We start from the raw sequence: 19120 nt of genomic DNA on the forward strand, positions 1-19120 counted from the left end.
ATCCGTTTGTATTACAAGTTACAAGCTTTTGATAAACGGGCCCCTGGAGGTGTACCTATCTGATAAAATATTGACCATTATAATACTTCAACTTCAACTTCAACATTTATTCAGCAAATAGGCCACAAGGGCACTTTTACACGTCAACATTGAATTCACATACAAGCAAAATAATAATAATACATCAACAATTATTAAATACAACTACAACTACCAAATCAAACTAACGTAATAAATAATAATGTAATAATGTGAGCCTATAAACGTCCCACTGCTGGGCACAGGCCTCCTCTCATGCGCGAGAGGGCTCGGGCTATAGTCCCCACGCTAGCCCAATGCGGATTGGGGACTTCACATACACCTTTGGATTTCTTCGCAGATGTATGCAGGTTTCCTCACGATGTTTTCCTTCACCGAAAAGCTAGTGGTAAATATCAAATGATATTTCGTACATAAGTTCCGAATAACTCATTGGTATGAGCCAGGATTTGAACCCGCGACCTCCAGATTGAAAGTCGGGCGTCATATCCACTCGGCCACCACCGCTTCATCACCATTGACCATTATTTTTATTTTTATTTTTTAAGAAACAGAATCGTCTGCGATCGATGCTATTAAGCTTAGAATAAATTTAAAAGTGGAAAAATTTCTGTCTTGGGTGAGACTTGAACTCACGGCCTCTGGATCGATATGGTGGAAACATTTGCTGGCTATGGATTAGGTCTTGGTGGCTCAGGTGGCAGAGCGCTGGAGTATCGATCCAGAGGCCGTGAGTTCAAGTCTCACCCAAGACAGTAATTTTTCCACTTTTAACTTTATTGACCATTACATTATCTCAAAATCAGTTCATTTGATAACCTATTAGTTCATTTGTTTTAAACATCTCCATCAAATATCTTCCCACGTGAACCCATTTAATGTCCTCAAACTTCCAAAACTTGGCTGATTCCGTCCAGTTGGTTCCAGCAAGTACTCGCGCCAGCACTATCCTAAATTGCACCTGCAAGTCAACTTGCAAGTCCTCCAACTTATCGATTGTAGTTGGAGAATCAACAAGCGTTCTAAATTAATTTCGAGCCCTGAATGACTTGATTGGATAACTTTAACATGTGAGCTTGGTGTATTAGTTTTAGTTTTAATTTGAATATAAAGGCTAAGGTTTAATACTGTTAAAAGTTGAATGTTTTGGGTGGAATGGAATTACCTTTACGAGTGTTGTTTACAACAAGTCGTTGTTTCAAATGATGCATTAAAAGGAAGTTTATAATTATGGAACTTCACCTTTTGTTTTTATTTGTCTAGACGTCGTTATTTTTTCAAGTCAATGAACAACAATTAAAAATTGTTGAAGCAAAATGACTGTTATTATAAATATTACGACAGTTTTTGAATAATTATTCATGCGAACTTGGGGGTCATTATGTGGGTACTCTGGGATGAAACAAAATTGTTTTATCTTTTTCTTAATTGTACCTAATGGCTGGGGAGATATTTTTTAAGAAAGTTATTTTTGTTAAAGAATATTCTTAACCTTTAATCACGATGTGCTTTGTTTTACATTTTGCTTTATTCCGTTAGTACGGAATAGAGCAAAACGGACCTAAAACTTAATGTAAGGGGTGTTTCAATAAACTTCATAATGACAATAATACAGTGAAATCGGAGTACGGATACCTTCTATATCGTCTCTTTGTCAGTTTGGTGTATTCCCATTTGTCAAGTACAAATAGTTGTTTTCATATACATCATTCCTATTTGTCCACGGCTCAAAGGTATAAGGCGGTGATCACGTAAGGTGGGGACAAATGGGAATACACCATCAGTCTCGTGTGACCATTATAATAAGGGAATACACATTTAGTAAAATGTAAACGAAGATAGCTACCTTAATAAACAACCTATTATTAGCGTGTCCGGAATATATACTTATTAGAACAGCGATATATCTAACATAGTATATGAAACTGAAAGTAAGTGAAGCTTACAGAAGAATTGACGAAGTAGCTAAATTGTGGTTTGAAGGGTAAAATGTTATGGATGGAATGATAATAATGGTGACAAGAGATGTAATACGTCATTGCTTTTTCTAAGTTGCATCCATCACAAACTTCTCCTTTCTTGTCAGATCTGAACATGTTTCGACATAATATTTCACAATAAATCTTTAAGACTAGACGAAAAGGCTAACAAGAGATGACAGCTGACCTGCTTCAGCATACTCCACTGTGACCCAAGTGTTTAGAAAATTGAGAAAACCGGATCTGCGTAAAATTGAATTTGTGCTCAATCCAAAGCTTATAATAAGCTTTACCCAGTAGAGCTTATATCAATGGGGTAAGATTGAAATTTGTACAGCCGTTCACATGTTACATAATGATGTAATGTGTGATTCCGAAACGTAGCTCGCATAATAAGGGGGTTGTGTATAGGAATGAAAGATGATTGCTACATTTAGATTTGATGGATTAACGTGGCTTCTATAACTTACCCCTTTCAAATATGTTATTGTGAATTGGTGACAATTTCAATTTAGTTTACGATTTCAATATGGATTTAATGTAAGAAGGAGTGTTTCAATAAACTTCGTAATGACAATGAAAATTTAATTCCACCTAAGACATAAATGTGAAAATCGGAGCTCAATATTATGATGTTAGTTATATTGTGGTTGTCGACTTCACCGACAAATGATTGTAGATTTAAATTGGTGCCAAATTTTGTTGATAATTCTTATTCTTGTTACTTGCTGCGACATGAATGTTTTCTGTCTAAAAATATGACTTTTAAAATATTTGCTCAAAAAGCTAAGACTTACCTTTTTCAGCCAAAGCGCCGACGCAGCCCAGCAAGAACACGAGCAACACGGCGGCCATCTTGTTTAACTTCACGCGCACATAGCACTGCACTAGCACATCGTCACCTGGAAAAGAAATACTAGTTTAAGTATGTGGTAACGTCACTAGTTTCATTATAAATGTAGAATAGATGACGCACAAATTGTTTGAAAATTATCGTATACATAGTTAAAGTAAATTGGAATGTAAATATTATCAATATATAATTATTTATCTTACTCTCCTACAAAAACTAAAATATACTAATAAAATAGATGAATATAAAAATAAGTTATAAAAAGAACACCCCTTCTAAGACGTCCGCCTGCGGCATGGAGCCCATAACGCTGGCTGCGTTACCTCTCTGTATTGCCAGCGATATGCGCTGGGAGAGGTAAGCGCCAGCCCTATGGTCTCCCGAGGCGTCGACCAGCCGTGTCGACAGGTCCCCCATGAAAGTTGTCATGTCCGCCGACCAAGGACCCATTGTTTCTACTGCAAGCGCCGCAAACTCATAATCTTGCAGTAAAGATGAGTATTTGCGACTCTCCTATTATATTTATTAATAAATAAATATTATACAACTATAGGACTAGGACGTTAGCCACTTAGGCTGATACGCCGTTTCGATTCCGGCCTCCGGTGGACTTGATCACTTTTTCTTTAGTGTAGGTACATATGACATTTATTTCAGTTTATTTTAAACACATCGCACAGTAGTTTTAAACAAATGAAACAACATTGTGACAGGTCTAACTATGGCTATTAACCGCCTGTTGTTCCCTCTATCAAATTGTCTTTGTTTATGTTTCTGTAAAGGTATTGTTAACTGTGTAAGGTGTGTAATAAAGAGTATTGTATTTTACAGTACATATGGGTCTACTTTTCCGCACTAGTGCGTAAAATAGCACTTTTCGTGCGTATGTCGAAACTTTAAAGTGCCATATGTACCGTAAAACGTTGTTCGATACATGTGCGAATAGGTAATTCGCAACTCGTGTCGATTTAAAACACTCCCTTCGGTCGTGTTTTAATTTATCGCCACTCGTTTCGAATTTCCTCTTTTTCGCACTTGTATCGAAAATAACTATTATGATTTTAGAGAGTTTGTATTTAGTTGTAATTTACCACTTTATTTTTGTTGTCTAAAGATCTGACTGAGTTCATGTAAATCCGGAAGCATTATAGTTATAAAAAGCTTGTATGACGCGCGAGCTATATTTACCAAATCGATCTGTTTGCGCGTTTTGTGGATATAATTACATTCTGACGAACGCAGGCGCATCCAGACTGGGTTTTGCGAAAGTATACTCATGATGAATGAAATGGGGTCATCTATTTCATAATGACTAGTTTTATTTTATTGACATTGAGCTGAAAGTACCTATGGTAAGGGTTTCGTCAGAGATCGTAAAGTGTTTCGTGAGTCATGACGAGCTACAAGTACATAGGTATAATTACATTTTCTCAAATACAGAGTGGTGTTTTTTCTTCATTTGGTTCGCAGTCATCTTGGTAATTGATTAGCAGTATGCAGGGTAAAAAAATAGAAACTTTGATGTATATTTAAGGTATTTCATAGTGGTTAGGAACATAATACAAAATTTTACTAAAAGATTTAGTAATAAATGTCCGTATCGAAAAGAATATTTAGTCTTTTCGATATATCTTCTTGTATATCGAAGCCGATAGATGCTTAATGTTACCTCATTAGGGAGTTAATAAATGTAGTAAGTAGTTTTGATACAGGCTGATATGTTAACAGATTGAGATCGTACCTGCCTAAATGTTTTTAAAAAGATTGTTGCGTCAGCCGCGGCCGTAAAAATTCTGCAATTCGTCTGTTGTCGATTCATTTGCCTCATGAATGATATTTTCATATTCACAATTGAGCAGAAAACTAATAGCATTCGTTCTTTAGATGACTCAGTCACAACCTCGTTTGCTGTTGATGATAGATCTGTTATATCTTCTTGTATTTATATCATTCATAGTCTAGAAACAGATAAAGAATGCGCGCAGCTATTCTTGGCTGTTGCTGCGCGTATTTCGGCCGCAGTTTGCAGACAAATATTACAACACGTCTGAATGTTAGATTATTTGCCGGTAGCAAAGTGAAACTGAGAACATTCGAATTTCTACGAATTATAATATCAGATGTAATTGGAAGCATGAATCCTTAGGTAAGTTCAAGTATACTTAGTAGCTTTAATAGGACATCCAAAATAAATAGTTTTTTTTATTATTTTCTGGTTTATCAGTATGTAAAAGTGACCACTTTAAGTCACCTAGCCAAGTGATCATCGTATCGGCTACGGCTCTGCGTCTGGGGTACTAAATTATAAAATTTTCGTCTCTTACTATTTCGTCTGAAAATCTCAAAATTTAAAACCAATACACACGTCCTTAATAGGACCAAGTTCCAAGCTCTTGTAAGACATAGTCAAAGTAAAATTGTCAAAGCGTACATTTCCTCTGATCACTCGATATCCACCCTTATCCCTTGGATATAAGACGCAAAGCTTGATTATCCAACGGGATGGCCACTCAAATTTGGCCGTGTTTGCTGTAATATAGTTAGCATAAGATGCAGCGGTGCGGATTTCACGCATGCATGCGTCTTTGTATGTTGCATAAATACATGTTCCATGCAAATACACCTTGTATGCAGTAGTTGTTGGTATTAACCGGGACATATTTCATGCTAAAAGGGGGGTTGGGACGGTAGTGTGCGTAAAGCACCATACCCGAAGGGGGTCATAACATAATACCTATTTTTGTTTCAAAACGGTATTAATTTAGTTTGCCTTCCTACATTGCAAACATTGGATGCTGATGATTTATTTTAACAATTACACGACCCTATTCGTCGCTATACCCACAATACTAACGTTCTCATTATAAAACGACATTCTGAAATAACATGAAATTTGACTTTCAAGTACTAGTTTTCGTTGTAGGTAATAGAAGAACAGTTTAAGCCGTTAGAATGCCGCGCGCTTGTAAATTTCATTAAATTTTTGCCATTTACATAAAATAAATCAGATTTTTTAATTTCTTATGGTTATGATATTACGAAATTGCGAATCACGTCAATGCAATTGCGAGCCCGATTTAGATTTAACAAATTGTTATAGTTTTGATCTTATTTTGGTAAGACATTGAAGATCGCTCGCGCTGGTTGGTGCATGCGAATAAAGTCAAAGTTGTGCGTGAGATATACAAGCCAGGCCAATAGCCAAGGCCATCGTCACGGTCGTATCGAAACCAATTCAAAACGACACGAAATTATCAGTATCAACAAAAAAAAAACTATTTGCTATGGTATATATTTTTATATACTTTCTGCTGTTTTATATTAACAGCAAGTCATTTTATCTTCAAATCAGATCTAAACAAAAGCTCCAAATGATCTCCAGTCCAATTACGAATTAACTTGAGCTTATAATGCCCTCTAATGAACACAAATCGGATCGCAGTCATTTCGCCGAAGGTCCCAAGGTCAGAGGTCCTTCGGATATTAGGAAACGAGAGTGAGGAATGATGTCCTATTTCAAAGACTTCATTGTCAGTTTGAATTTAAGAAATAATTAAATTAACAATAAAGTAGGTAAGTTTAGTGTTTAATTTATTGGTAATAAACAAACGCACAATTTATTACTTATACTCGTATATTTCAGTAAATAACCAAACCACAGAAAATAATAGTATTAAATACAGAAGACTCACTCTCTAACAAAACGCGTCTGTTACGATCAGCACAGATATGGCCGCTAGGTGGCGACAGCGCCACGCGCGGCTTATGGCTTTCCCGAAAATTGGGGCCGAACGGATGTACTTTTAGCTACCTGTAGCAAAGCGACGAAATCGCGGAGTGAGACACGCCTGACCAAACTAGATATTGAAAACTCATTTTAGTCGTAATTTGACATACTTTTTAAAATTGAAAAAAATATAAGTAGGTATATGTCCGTATAAAGAAACAATACCTGAATGTCGGTGTAAATGTGTTTAACATGTTTCAATTTAAAATGTCATGTTCCTTTTAAAAGCTTTTCATTTTGTCTTAAAACTTAATGCTTCAAAAAATGTACCTATTATATTGTTTTGAAGCCACTTTGAGTATTTTTTTAGACATGAGTTTCTTTACCAGCTATTTTACTTTTTACACAATTTGTTAAAATATTATACACCTACGTTTTTATTTCTTAAAAAGAATTACGCCTTTATTTTGTGACATAGAAATACATATTTTTATGATTCCGATAAGAATTCACAGCCAATCCTAATACATAAGACAAATATGTAAGTCGAGTTGCGAATAATAAAACATTTTGGCATCGACATTGACTCAAGGCTGTGATATGGTTTACTACATTTTTATTAGATATCTGCCAAGGTAAATATAATAAAGATATTTGCTCAGAAACAAGCCCCAAAATGGGATATTTTCCTTGATTAGCTTATTCAAAGTAAATGTCTATTTGGACGTTTCTTTTGCCTAATATGCTCAATAGAGAATATGTCTAATGAAATCATGAGAAGCAGAATATGTGGCCCTTTCACGAGTCCTTGATGAGTTAGGTAATATCTCAACTAAGTTTTTCGATCAAATACTTTCATTTTCTTTGGTAATTGCTACATAACTCGTAATTTATTATCATACTTTCTAAATAGTTACCTAAAATATTTATGTAATGGGAAATTTCTCCCATAGATTAACGTATTACCTTAAAACTTTGAAATGGTATGGGAATTTGTATTGTGTTATATTTGAAAATATCACCATTTTTGAAGTTACATTAAAAGTGTTAAAAGGTAAAAGACTTATATCGACCGGGATATGAACCGTGATTACCATTTGTATTGTTTTTGAGCTTGTTTGTTTATTTTGTTGTTTGTACGGCTAAGGTAATCACCGTTCATATCCCGGTCGATACCTATAAGTCTAGTAAAACTAACCGCCAATCATTCAAAACTGTTCAAGTTTATAGAATTTTCACCAAGATAATATTCCACTCACTGCCTAGTTATTATCGAATCGATAATTATTATAACTATCGCGATAGTTATTATTGATAATTATCCTTTCAAACCCTGTATACACCCACGATACATGTAAATTAAGTAAATTTACCAAAGTCAAAGCGATTTAATTAATCAAGAGATTATCCCTAGTTCCTACATGTTTGATAATTTGTATTAATTTGTAAGACTGTCAAATACACAAAGAGTTGATTACAAATTTACTTATTGCTTTTATTAAACAATGCCAGTTGCAAAAAGGTTTTAACTTCGAGAGATATTTGCTTTATGAACTGGGGAACGATTCAATTTTGCTTTGTGATGGTTTGTGACATAGTGATAATAGTGATACCAACTATCTGGGTATGATTACGTAGAGAAGTGCAATGGAATGAACCGATTATTTGAACCGTTTTATATGTAATATAATAATATACATACATACTCGTACTTATATGTAAATGCGAATATACACGGAAAGTAACACAAAAATAAATATTTTTGATAAACACACAAATTAATGTCTTCGAACCCGGGACCGCCGGCTTCGTAGGCAGGGTCACTACCGACTAAGTAGGCTAGGAAACCGTCAATTAACTAAATCATAAATTTTTTAGTATTTGCAAAAATATTTCGTAATTTGGTTTGCTGTAATACAGTTTTAAACATCTAAATATAACCCTTAAATATGATCCATATAAAATAATAGCAATTTGAATAAAATCTTATGATTCATTCTATCTCATCTCGTGTTTACGGGCTATCATCTGGGGTTCGTCAACTGTGAACTTTTCTTCTGATCTTTAGCCTAAACGATATTATAGGTATATCGTGTCAAAAATTATATGAATTTTAAATTCATGGTTATAAGAGTAAGACAATCTTTTGGTTTAATTACTATACAGCAAAGGTTTGTAATAAGAGAAATTTGAAAGCCTTAACTTGAGCGATTTATATTTCATTTCAAAAGTATTTTATTTAAAATAATAATCTAGGTTATATAATAACATCATTATATAATAATTGTTTGTTGTTGTGCTAAAACGATATACCAGATTTCAAAGGTCAAAGGAAAATGGAAATAATCTGCGCCCTATAGAGCTCTTTCGATCCTAATAGTAGTAATATGTCCCAAAATTTCGCACACAGTCTATGAAAAATGGCAACGGAATGGAAATAATAATTTTAGGACACTAGTTTTTCCTATTAGGATGAGAAATATAACATTAAAAAAAATCTAAAATAAAAAACCCCGTGTGAATAGTAGTACTTTTTCACTCTGATATTTCTGATAGTTGCTGCACTTCTTAAATAAAAATAAATGTCCCCACTTATATTAAATTAAACGATGCATTTTGCAGGATCCCAGGAAAATAAATTCGTTTTAAGACTCAAAGCGAGGAATGCTCATTTTCCCGCACTTGTGTTTTATTACCACATTCCCGTTTTATTCACTATATTGTTATGTCCTGGTAACTTCATTACTCAAGGAACGGGGTGTTATTTCATCCCCCAGAAGATCAGAGACAAATAGAAGGGTTTGTGGTGAGAGAATTGTTTATTTTGCTACGCGTGTTGAGGATGTACCTAATAAAACTGTAATAACATACCTATCTACATAAAGTTAATACAATAATCTACAGGCTGATTCGAATGTGTACACTGACATCCGAATGATGTTATTTAATTACCGTGCGTCTCACCCACGCCACTCCTTTTACGGACAAATACGAGCGAAATGCACGACAATATACCGGTAAAATGGCGTTTGACTCATGATCTTCGATTTCTAAGGTACTCGTACCTATAAGGAATTCTATAAGGAACCTTAACAGAAATACACCGCCATCATGTATTTCTGTTAAGGTTGGCAACCACAATTTTGCGGTAATATCCTCCGTTCAAGGTAACGTGTATATAAAGTTTAAGATAAAAATTCGCTTAGGTATAGGTACATGGTACCATAAAGAAATATATTAGTAAGACAAAAGTGCTCACTCCATACATCAGTTTTGCTCCCAAAAAGACTGTTAATTTCAGTGTCTACATTTAGCATCGAGCAGTACCTACTGATAGTTCCGCTACTCAATGCTAGATGTAGACACTGAAATTAATAGTGTTTTTGGTAGCAAAACTGATGTATGGAGTGAGCAATCATATATTTTTTTCTCTGGTACTAACGTTGAATGTTGTCAATTCAGTAACTACAAATTTTATGGCGTCGTACTGCGCCATCTAGGTACATCAGCTGTCAAAATCGGGATCATTTTTTTTTAGACTAAAAAATGCTTGACTTTGCTGTAGATAAAAAAAAAGTAAAAACCGTACCGTTCCGTTCCCATTGTAATCAAGTGTAAAAGCTATCAGCTCCTGCCTTGCGCCACAAAGGCGGTTAATATCTCGATATCCTTTTGTCGCAGTCACTGCCACCATGTTTTCATTCCCTGTTTGACTTTGGCTTTTTTTCAGAGAGGTCACCTTCTAGACAGAGTATAGGTAAGGAGAGATATTACGCAATGGCACACTCGGGCAATTTTATTTTAGTTGCATGTCCAAGCCACGTTGAAGGATCCAAAGAATTAATACAATCAGGCGTTACTACGCGCAAATCCATATATGAATTGAAACAAAAATACCTATTACATTGATAATCCTCGAACAATAATAATAATTAATGTTCTCACCATCCCACCGCGAAACTAAATATAACAAATCGCTACCAAATGCATAAAACTAGACACAATATGTCGCCTCTCTAAGAGGCGTCATCAGGAGATGCTGGAAATGTTGACGGTCTGAAGCCCGGCAACGGAATGAGCTGTCCTGGCTCGTAGCAATATTTTGACTGGTTAGCACTAATTGACTAGCAAGTTATTATTTATAAAGCGGATTATCAAAGTAATATTTTTGTTTAAAATAAGATCGAAATACGAAAGCGCCCATGATTCAGAGTAGAAATTAACTATATAAACTTTTGTGGTGTATGTGTGTTGTGGTGTTAACTCACAAAAATAAAATCAAAGAAGTATCAAAAATAAATGCTTACTTATTCAGACATTCCCCATATGTCGTAACAGCGCGTTTTCGTATGTAGTTGTAATGCGAAATCTATTTGAGGTAGTCTACACTTTTTTGACGTCCTGCAAATTGGAAATCCTCAGTCGTCTGCAGTTTGAATTGCAATCTGTTCCAAGACCTGTACACTCAATAACAATTAAAAACGGGTCATCTCATATGGAAAATGTAAACGAAGCTACCCGTTTTAATTGTCTCTGAGTGTATGTCGATTAGTATGAGATTAATTGACCTGTCCTTTGCGAAAATGAAATTGCGTGGTTGATATGTCATTTGTGTAAATGGTCTGTTTGTAATTAATTTTCTTTTTGACGTTATCATCCTATTTCAGTTGTGGTATTTGTTGTTTAATTATTTCCTTGCAAAGACAAAATGAATTACATAAATGAAAGTACCTAATATAAAATTCTGAACCCGTAACTTTGACAGCTGTACCTGCACTGTAAATTTCAATCGATAGCATGACGTGACGTACGCGTTTGGGTTAAATATCATTTTGTACTGGATTTTCAGTTTCCAAAACGTCCCGCTTGGCGCGCTGTTCAAAATCCCATACTAAAATAGACAACGCAAATGGGAACGCCCGTCACACTATCGAATGATATTTAGGTACGTACACTAGGGGTTCTGAAGATGACAGTAGGTACTTGGTTATGGATTTGGTCACTTATCTATCAATTTTAAAAGTAAAAGTAAGAGTAAGGCCTGAGTAGACACTCGAAGCGGAGCGTTCGGCGGGGCGTGCAGCGTGGCTTCGGGCTCACAAGTGATTTGAGCAGCGTGCACTATTAAGGCCGCTCCTATACGTTTGCATTTGCACGCCCAACTCGAGCGTCCACTCAGGCCTTACACTAAGTATGAGTACATAGAATTATTTCGACGTAAACAATACATATATCAATATAGGAGGAGACAGTAGGAGTTACATAGAATACGTTTAACGTAGTATAAGCTTACGTTCAACGTTCATTACGTTAATTCAAATACTTAAATCATCTGCAGAGTTGTACCCCGGAAGGAAAGTAGGAAAATGTAAAATTGTTTGCCAACTTACTTAATTACTTAATCGAGAAGTTTCTATTTTGAGACGCCTGTAGCCTTACCATGAGCTTGACACTGACATATTCGCTAGCGTGTTCATAATTTATTTCTATGCATCAGTGCGTGCGAGATGTATAAAAGGTAAGTTACGCAGATGTTAGAGACTGTCAGTTTGACACTGGTAAGGCGGTAAGCGACAATACAATTTTAACGCCTTTATTTTTGTAGTTTTAATAATAATAATATATAAATAAATAAAACTAAATATTTAAATTTTCACAATCACATGTCAGTAAAAAGTTACAACAACTGCGACAGGGTTGCCAACAAAAACATTTTTCATGTCCTTTCACAGACAAATGCAGAAAGTTAATTAGAGTAAAGCATTCGCCAAGTATTACTGTAAGTAGGAACCAACGTTGTTTGTCAACTTCTTAATTACTTAATCGGGAAGTTTCTATTTTCCAATTATTATATTTGCGATCATTAATCTTGTTTTAATTCGAGTTTGAGTGGATTCATTAAAAGACACAAACCCAAAAACGGCTTAAATCCTTTTAAATTTCTAACGGGCGTCCGCCATTTTGCTTTTTTGTGTTTTAACTCAATCCTCCTTTGTCTGAGTATTGTCATTGTCGTTAAATTGTTTTATTCTATCGCTTAATTGTAATTTTATCTTGAAGTTTGTAATTCATGGCTATTTATTTGGTAGATTACGGGACGTTTTGCGGTTATCATTTGTTTATATAAATATTCAATAATGTCGCAACAGATGCGCAACAGTAATGCAGCTAAAGTTGACAACTGAATATCACCTTAGCCCGTATCATGAGTCATTGACAGTTTCAAAACTGACATAAACGCATATACATCTCGCTTGCACTAATATGAGAGTACGAGCGAGATGCATAGAAAGTAAATTACGTTCTCGATGACGTTTATGTCAGTGCCAAACTGGTGGTAGTGGTACTTATGTCCAACAAATAACATATCCACTAGTTAAGTATATGAAAGTATGTAACTGCCATCTTAGTCCTTATAGCGATTGGACCGACCTTATATTTCACCGACAAGTTACATGCCCCATGGCCAACATATACCTATGCCAATCGCTAACGATCCGTAGCGAACGAAACGCAACTGTGACTGTCACACTAATAAGAAAAAGGGTGCCGCCAGCAGCGGGGCAAGGCCCAAGCTGCCGGTAGTCAGGGCTGCAGAGAGAGCCTTCTGCATCTGACCCTTGATCCAACCACCTAGCGAGAGTCTCTCAAGATGTTGGTCGAGACTCTTCGCTATTAGACCGTTCGCTGAAACAACTATCGGGACAATGATCGTCGAATCAACATCCCACATGGCGGTTATCTCGTGAGCCAAGTCTAGGTACTTACTGGACTTGTCCTTCTCAGCTTTCACGATGGCAAAGTGCAAGCGATTGTCACATTAGCTAGACCGACGGGTATACGATACAGCCCGTCTATTCTATATATTCTACACCAAAACCTGGCGGCCTAGCCCAGGTGACGATCGTTTGCGAATCGCTATGTGTCTCTCTATTACTCTTCCATATTAGTGCGACAGTGACAGTTGCGTTTCGATCGCAACGTAGCGTAAGCGATTGGTACGTTGGCTAGGCGGCCTGTAGCAGCAAACCCCTATAGGCATAGATAGACACTTGACCTAAATCTATATCTTGTATCATGATCTCGATCACCGGAACCTGTCATTGTGTGGTTATGGCGGTAATCAGCTTCGATTAGGTGGACAGTTTGATTAGAATTAAAGGCACATTAGTTGAATCGGAAATATGTAACATTAAAGAGGGAATATTTAGTATGGCAGGTTAGTTAAAAGATTTTAATATATACACGTATCATACACCCGCTATGATTCGTTCAACATTACGGCCACCATAAAGCTCCATAAAGGTAAACTGTTTTGTTATAACCAATTTCTTAAGTGTAAAAATGTTATTATTGCATAATAATGACGTCAATACCGACTAAATAATGACATTCAAGATCGTAACATTTCTGAAAAACAAAGGAATCTGATTAGACGCGACTTCACATTTTATTTTATGTGTGTGATCAAATGATGATGATGATGATGACGATCAAATCCCGCAATATTTGGTAGTTGTAACATGAGGTTCCTGAACACATAACAAAGAGCTTATAATATATGTAGCAACAATGTATGCAACAGTACATAAATAGTATTAAATAGGCATTAAAACACTCGTGTAGGTAATGTTTCATTAGTAAAACCACAAAAATTGGCACCTTTCGGTTAAATATTAGCCAAGTGAAATAAGACAAAGACACACCAACAAAACCATTCTCTCCCAAAAATACATTCTTTGCCTAAATCTTCAAAGAAACAGAAATAAATGGATCATTCTTCGTAACCCCCTTACCCTAATCAAGATCCTTCCCAAAGATTTCGCGTCCGTAGCGATTCTTTGATCTCAATAATTGACATTTTTCAACTTCTGAAGGATTCCGGTGATTAATCTTCCAATTAATAATTGTATCAGAATTCGCTGAAGAACAATTACGACTTTAAGAATTTAATTCTGCGATTTTGAAGTCAAGGGCTACGATAATTGATGAAAATTTTTACTTTTACTTAATTCTACTTTAAAATATCGTTTATTTAACGAATATAGCTTATATATTTTAACGAATATAGCTTAAATATCTTAACGAATATAGCTTAAATATTTTAACGAATATAGCTTAAATATTATAACGAATATAGCTTTGAGGTCGATTCTAATTAAACAATTTCTAATGATTTTGATGCGACTGACGATCGTCCTGGTGACTGGCGCGCATCTCACTCACGACTTTCACTTCATTTCGCATGCATCAGCGTGAGCGACTTGCAAGGTCGTATCAAAACCTGTAAAAACTCATAACAAATTGGTAGAATCGGCTGTTACGAATTATGAGATTCATAAAGGCTTTGATGTGTAAACTTACTGTATCAGCAGAGTGTTCAAAATAAGTATTTATTTCAAAAATGTTTTGCGCTAAAATAATCCATACCCGGTCCACATTTCAAACTGTCCTTCTTTCAACCGTCTGATTATGCAAATTACTTATGCAAAAGTTATAAAAATAAGCCATCACAAGTCGAAATGTCGCGACTGAAATTCCAAAATTAAAATGGTGCATCGTTCACACTGTTAAAAGAGGGCGTAAAAAGCCTGGATGGAATCTTAACTGACGTGGCACTTTTCTGCTAACAGCCACAAATTTAACTAGCCAACAATAGACTTTAACTAAAGGCAGTAAGGTTGACTACTTGTCACCCTTAAGATTGCATGTCTTGATGTTACTGGCGCAGTCCCTACGGATTCCAAGGAAGCATATATCTTACTTAGGAAGTAGCGTAAGGCGCCTTCAATTTCAATCAATACAGGGTGACCTGGGTGACCTTTGAGACTTGAACAGATCGAATCCATTTGTGATTGATTTGATAAACATTTAATGATATAGTATTTTAACCGCAAGACATCCACTGCTGAACACATGATTTAAGGGTAACACGAACCTAGCCGCCGTCATACAATCGAAGATACACGCTTATTTTGAAACGAAATTCTAAAATAACATGCATTTTTTCATAAACATTCAAGTAATCTTTACCCATATCTAGTACTAGTTTTAATTGCTATAAGTCAAAGAAGTTAGTTAAAGTTGTATATACAAAATTTCTACTCGCTATATTTTCTTATCCAATTTTCGTTTCCGGTGATCAGCAAGACCCATTCTATGGAACTTGCTAACTATGTAAACAAACCGTCATAATACAATTGTCTCCGAATGATGAATTTACTAGTGTCTTTTGTTAACATAGCAAGTTCCATAGAATGAGACTTTAAGTGCTTACCGTTCAAAAAACACTTAAGAGGTAGTATATATTTTGCTTATTTATCCCTTTACGACCGGCAATAACATATTGCCGGCGCATTAACGGACAATTAACAGCGCCACCTGGTGTCGCGCTCGTAAACTAAAGTATTATTGCGTGCGCTGCTGTTTTATACTTTCATTGCTTAGAGTTAACTTTAAAAACTTGGGTGATAACAACTAGTAACTAAGCTAATTTTATGGTTTGACTCACGTATTTTTAGTCACAATTAAAAATAAATCTTCCTACGTTTCAGTAAATAAATTAGAAATAATAATTTCCATTTACTTCTTCTTACAATAAAGAGATGCCAAAATAAAACAGGCCTGCATTGTTACAGAACGATAAATTGTGAACCCGGCCTGTTTTGCTGCCGTTTTCGCAAATTCGCGAACATTATCCAATTCAGATAATGATAATGGAAAACAACACACTAACCAGAAATAATTGTTCTAAAACCAAAATGTCTTATGTCAGTAATGCCGAGTTTACAAGAGTTTAGTGAAGATGCTTAGTACTAGGCATTTCCACTTATAGTTTGTAGCTTTCTAGTAGAACCCGAAGGCTTATCCTGTTGTCTATTGTTCAGTAAAACCGCACGTGCTACTTACCTGCAAAAAAGGGTCCTAATTATTCTATTTGGCACCTGAGCGCGGGCTAGTCGAACGCTCAAAAAACCAGTGTAGGTGCGCTCTCCGATAACGCGCCTTTGTTACGCATCTCGATGACACATTTTAGACTGGTTCTGTAGCGTTCGACTCGCCGGCACTCAGTAACCGAAGTACCGATTTTTTATGCAGGTGGTTGTGGCACGTGGCACGAGCGGTTTTTCTTAACAATAGACAATAGGATTAGCCTTCGGGGTCTATTAGAAAGCTACAAACTATAACACTTGTCAAATACTTATAAATTGTATCATCATTATCATCAGCAAATAATAATATTGGCTCTTATTTGGCATGCTGTTAAGGAAAAAATCGGCCAAGTGCGAGTCGGACTCGCGCACGGAGGGTTCCGCACCATCAACAAAAAATAGAGCAAAACAAGCAAAAAAACGGTCACCCATCCAAGTACTGACCCCGCCCGACGTTGCTTAACTTCGGTCAAAAATCACGTTTGTTGTATGGGAGCCCCACTTAAATCTTTATTTTATTCTGTTTTTAGTATTTGTTGTTACCGCTGCAGGGGACCATCGAGTGCGCCGACTTCTGGCCGAAGGGTGTCGTGTTTCGGAGGTTCCGGGGCAAACTGCCGAATCATGGGAGCCCCCCTTAAATATTTATTTTATTTAATTTTTAGTATTTGTTGTTATAGCGGCAACAAAGATACATCATTTGTGAAAATTTCAACTGTCTAGCTATCGCGGTTCATGGGATACGTCATACAGCCTGGTGACAGACGGACGGACGGACGGACAGCGAAGTCTTAGTAATAGGGTCCCGTTTTTTACCCCTTCGAAGTCTTAGTAATAGGAACCCTAAAAAACCGGCCAAGTGCGAGTCGGACTCGCGCACGGAGGGTTCCGCACCATCAACAAAAAATAGAGCAAAAAAAAAAAAACAAGCAAAAACAAACAAGCAAAAAAACGGTCACCCATCCAAGTACTGACCCCGCCCGACGTTGCTTAACTTCGGTCAAAAATCACGTTTGTTGTATGAAGCCCCACTTAAATCTTTATTTTATTCTGTTTTTAGTATTTGTTGTTATAGCGGCAAAAGAAATACATCATCTGTGAAAATTTCAACTGTCTAGCTATCACGGTTCGTGAGATACAGCCTGGTGACAGACGGACGGACGGACGGACGGACGGACAGCGGAGTCTTAGTAATAGGGTCCCGTTTTTTGCCCTTTGGGTACGGAACCCTAAAAATGGCTAAATTACTTAGAATATTCTAAATAATCTACGTAAATAATATTATAGAATAATTTTAAGGCAATACTGAAAATATTATGATTATGACGAACACTGATCACGTGTAAACGGAGCTTTATGTTGCCAAATAGGACGATCTCGAAAGATGACTTTCGAGTCTGGTTACTGTCACCAAAGTATTATTGTTAACGCATAATTCCATATCTAAATATAGCTTATTGTGAAGAGGGTAAGGTCTATAATTGGTTGGGGTTGTTTCTGACAGTTGGTACTTTAAGGGTGGTCTGAGAGATACTCGACTCGAATTGAAAGTCCCTGCCTATGTCTTTGTTAAATAACTAAATATGTACGTAATTAATGGAACTAAATATATTAACTCATAATTTAAGCTCAAAGCTTTATTATTAAATAACATGTTTAGTATAATTGTAATCAATATGTAAATTGCTTAATTATGCCATATTTATAAAATATAATTATGTTATATTGTTTTATATCGAATTTTTAAAGCTGGTAGGTACAGTGTTTTAATTTTTGTGCTGATAAACCAAAATTAACTTGTTGTTAATTTACAAATTACCTTATTTATTCGATTATAATCCCTAATAATAATATAAATGCGAAAATAACCTGTCTCTGTATATCTGTCGGTCTGTTATCTCTTCACGCTTAAACCACTTTTAAGCTAAGTATTTAATGAAATTTGGTATGGAGATAGTTTGAGGCCCGGGGCAGAATATAAGTAGTTTTTAGGGTTCCGTAGCCAAATGGCAAAAAACGGAACCCTTATAGATTCGTCATGTCTGTCTGTCTGTCTGTCTGTCTGTGCGTCTGTCTGTCCGTCCGTATGTCACAGCCTCTTTTCTCCGAAACTATAAGAACTATACTGTTGAAACTTGGTAAGTAGATGTATTCTGTGAACCGCATTAAGATTTTCACACAAAAATAGAAAAAAAAACAATAAATTTTTGGGGTTCCCCTTACTTCGAACTGAAACTCAAAAAATTTTTTTTCATTCAAACCCATACGTGTCCATCTATGGATAGGTCTTCAAAAATGATATTGAGGTTTCTAATATCATTTTTTTCTAAACTGAATAGTTTGCGCGAGAGACACTTCCAAAGTGGTAAAATGTGTGTCCCCCCCCCTGTAACTTCTAAAATAAGAGAATGATAAAACTAAAAAAAATATATGATGTACATTACCATGTAAACTTCCACCGAAAATTGGTTTGAACGAGATCTAGTAAGTAGTTTTTTTTTATACGTCATAAATCGCCTAAATACGGAACCCTTCATGGGCGAGTCCGACTCGCACTTGGCCGCTTTTATTAATAAAATATCATTCCACG

At 35.9% G+C, this 19120-nt stretch overlaps 1 protein-coding gene and 1 non-coding gene across 3 annotated transcripts in view; one reads left to right on the forward strand and one right to left on the reverse strand.

Annotated features, from left to right (window-relative positions):
• The window catches only part of LOC134658781 (hemicentin-2), a 559330-nt gene that overhangs the window by 498063 nt on the left and 42147 nt on the right, over positions 1-19120 (reverse strand). For both annotated transcript variants that reach the window (XM_063514419.1, XM_063514420.1), the window contains exon 2: positions 2816-2920. In XM_063514419.1, the coding sequence (XP_063370489.1) occupies positions 2816-2873 (58 nt within the window). In that variant the 5' untranslated portion in view covers positions 2874-2920. The remainder of the gene's footprint in view (positions 1-2815; positions 2921-19120) is intronic.
• Trnad-auc (transfer RNA aspartic acid (anticodon AUC)) lies at positions 722-794 on the forward strand. Its single transcript has one exon. It is a non-coding gene; the product is annotated as a tRNA-Asp (tRNA).

This window comes from Cydia amplana, chromosome 23 (genome assembly GCF_948474715.1).
Source record: "Cydia amplana chromosome 23, ilCydAmpl1.1, whole genome shotgun sequence".
Taxonomy (NCBI): domain Eukaryota; kingdom Metazoa; phylum Arthropoda; class Insecta; order Lepidoptera; family Tortricidae; genus Cydia; species Cydia amplana.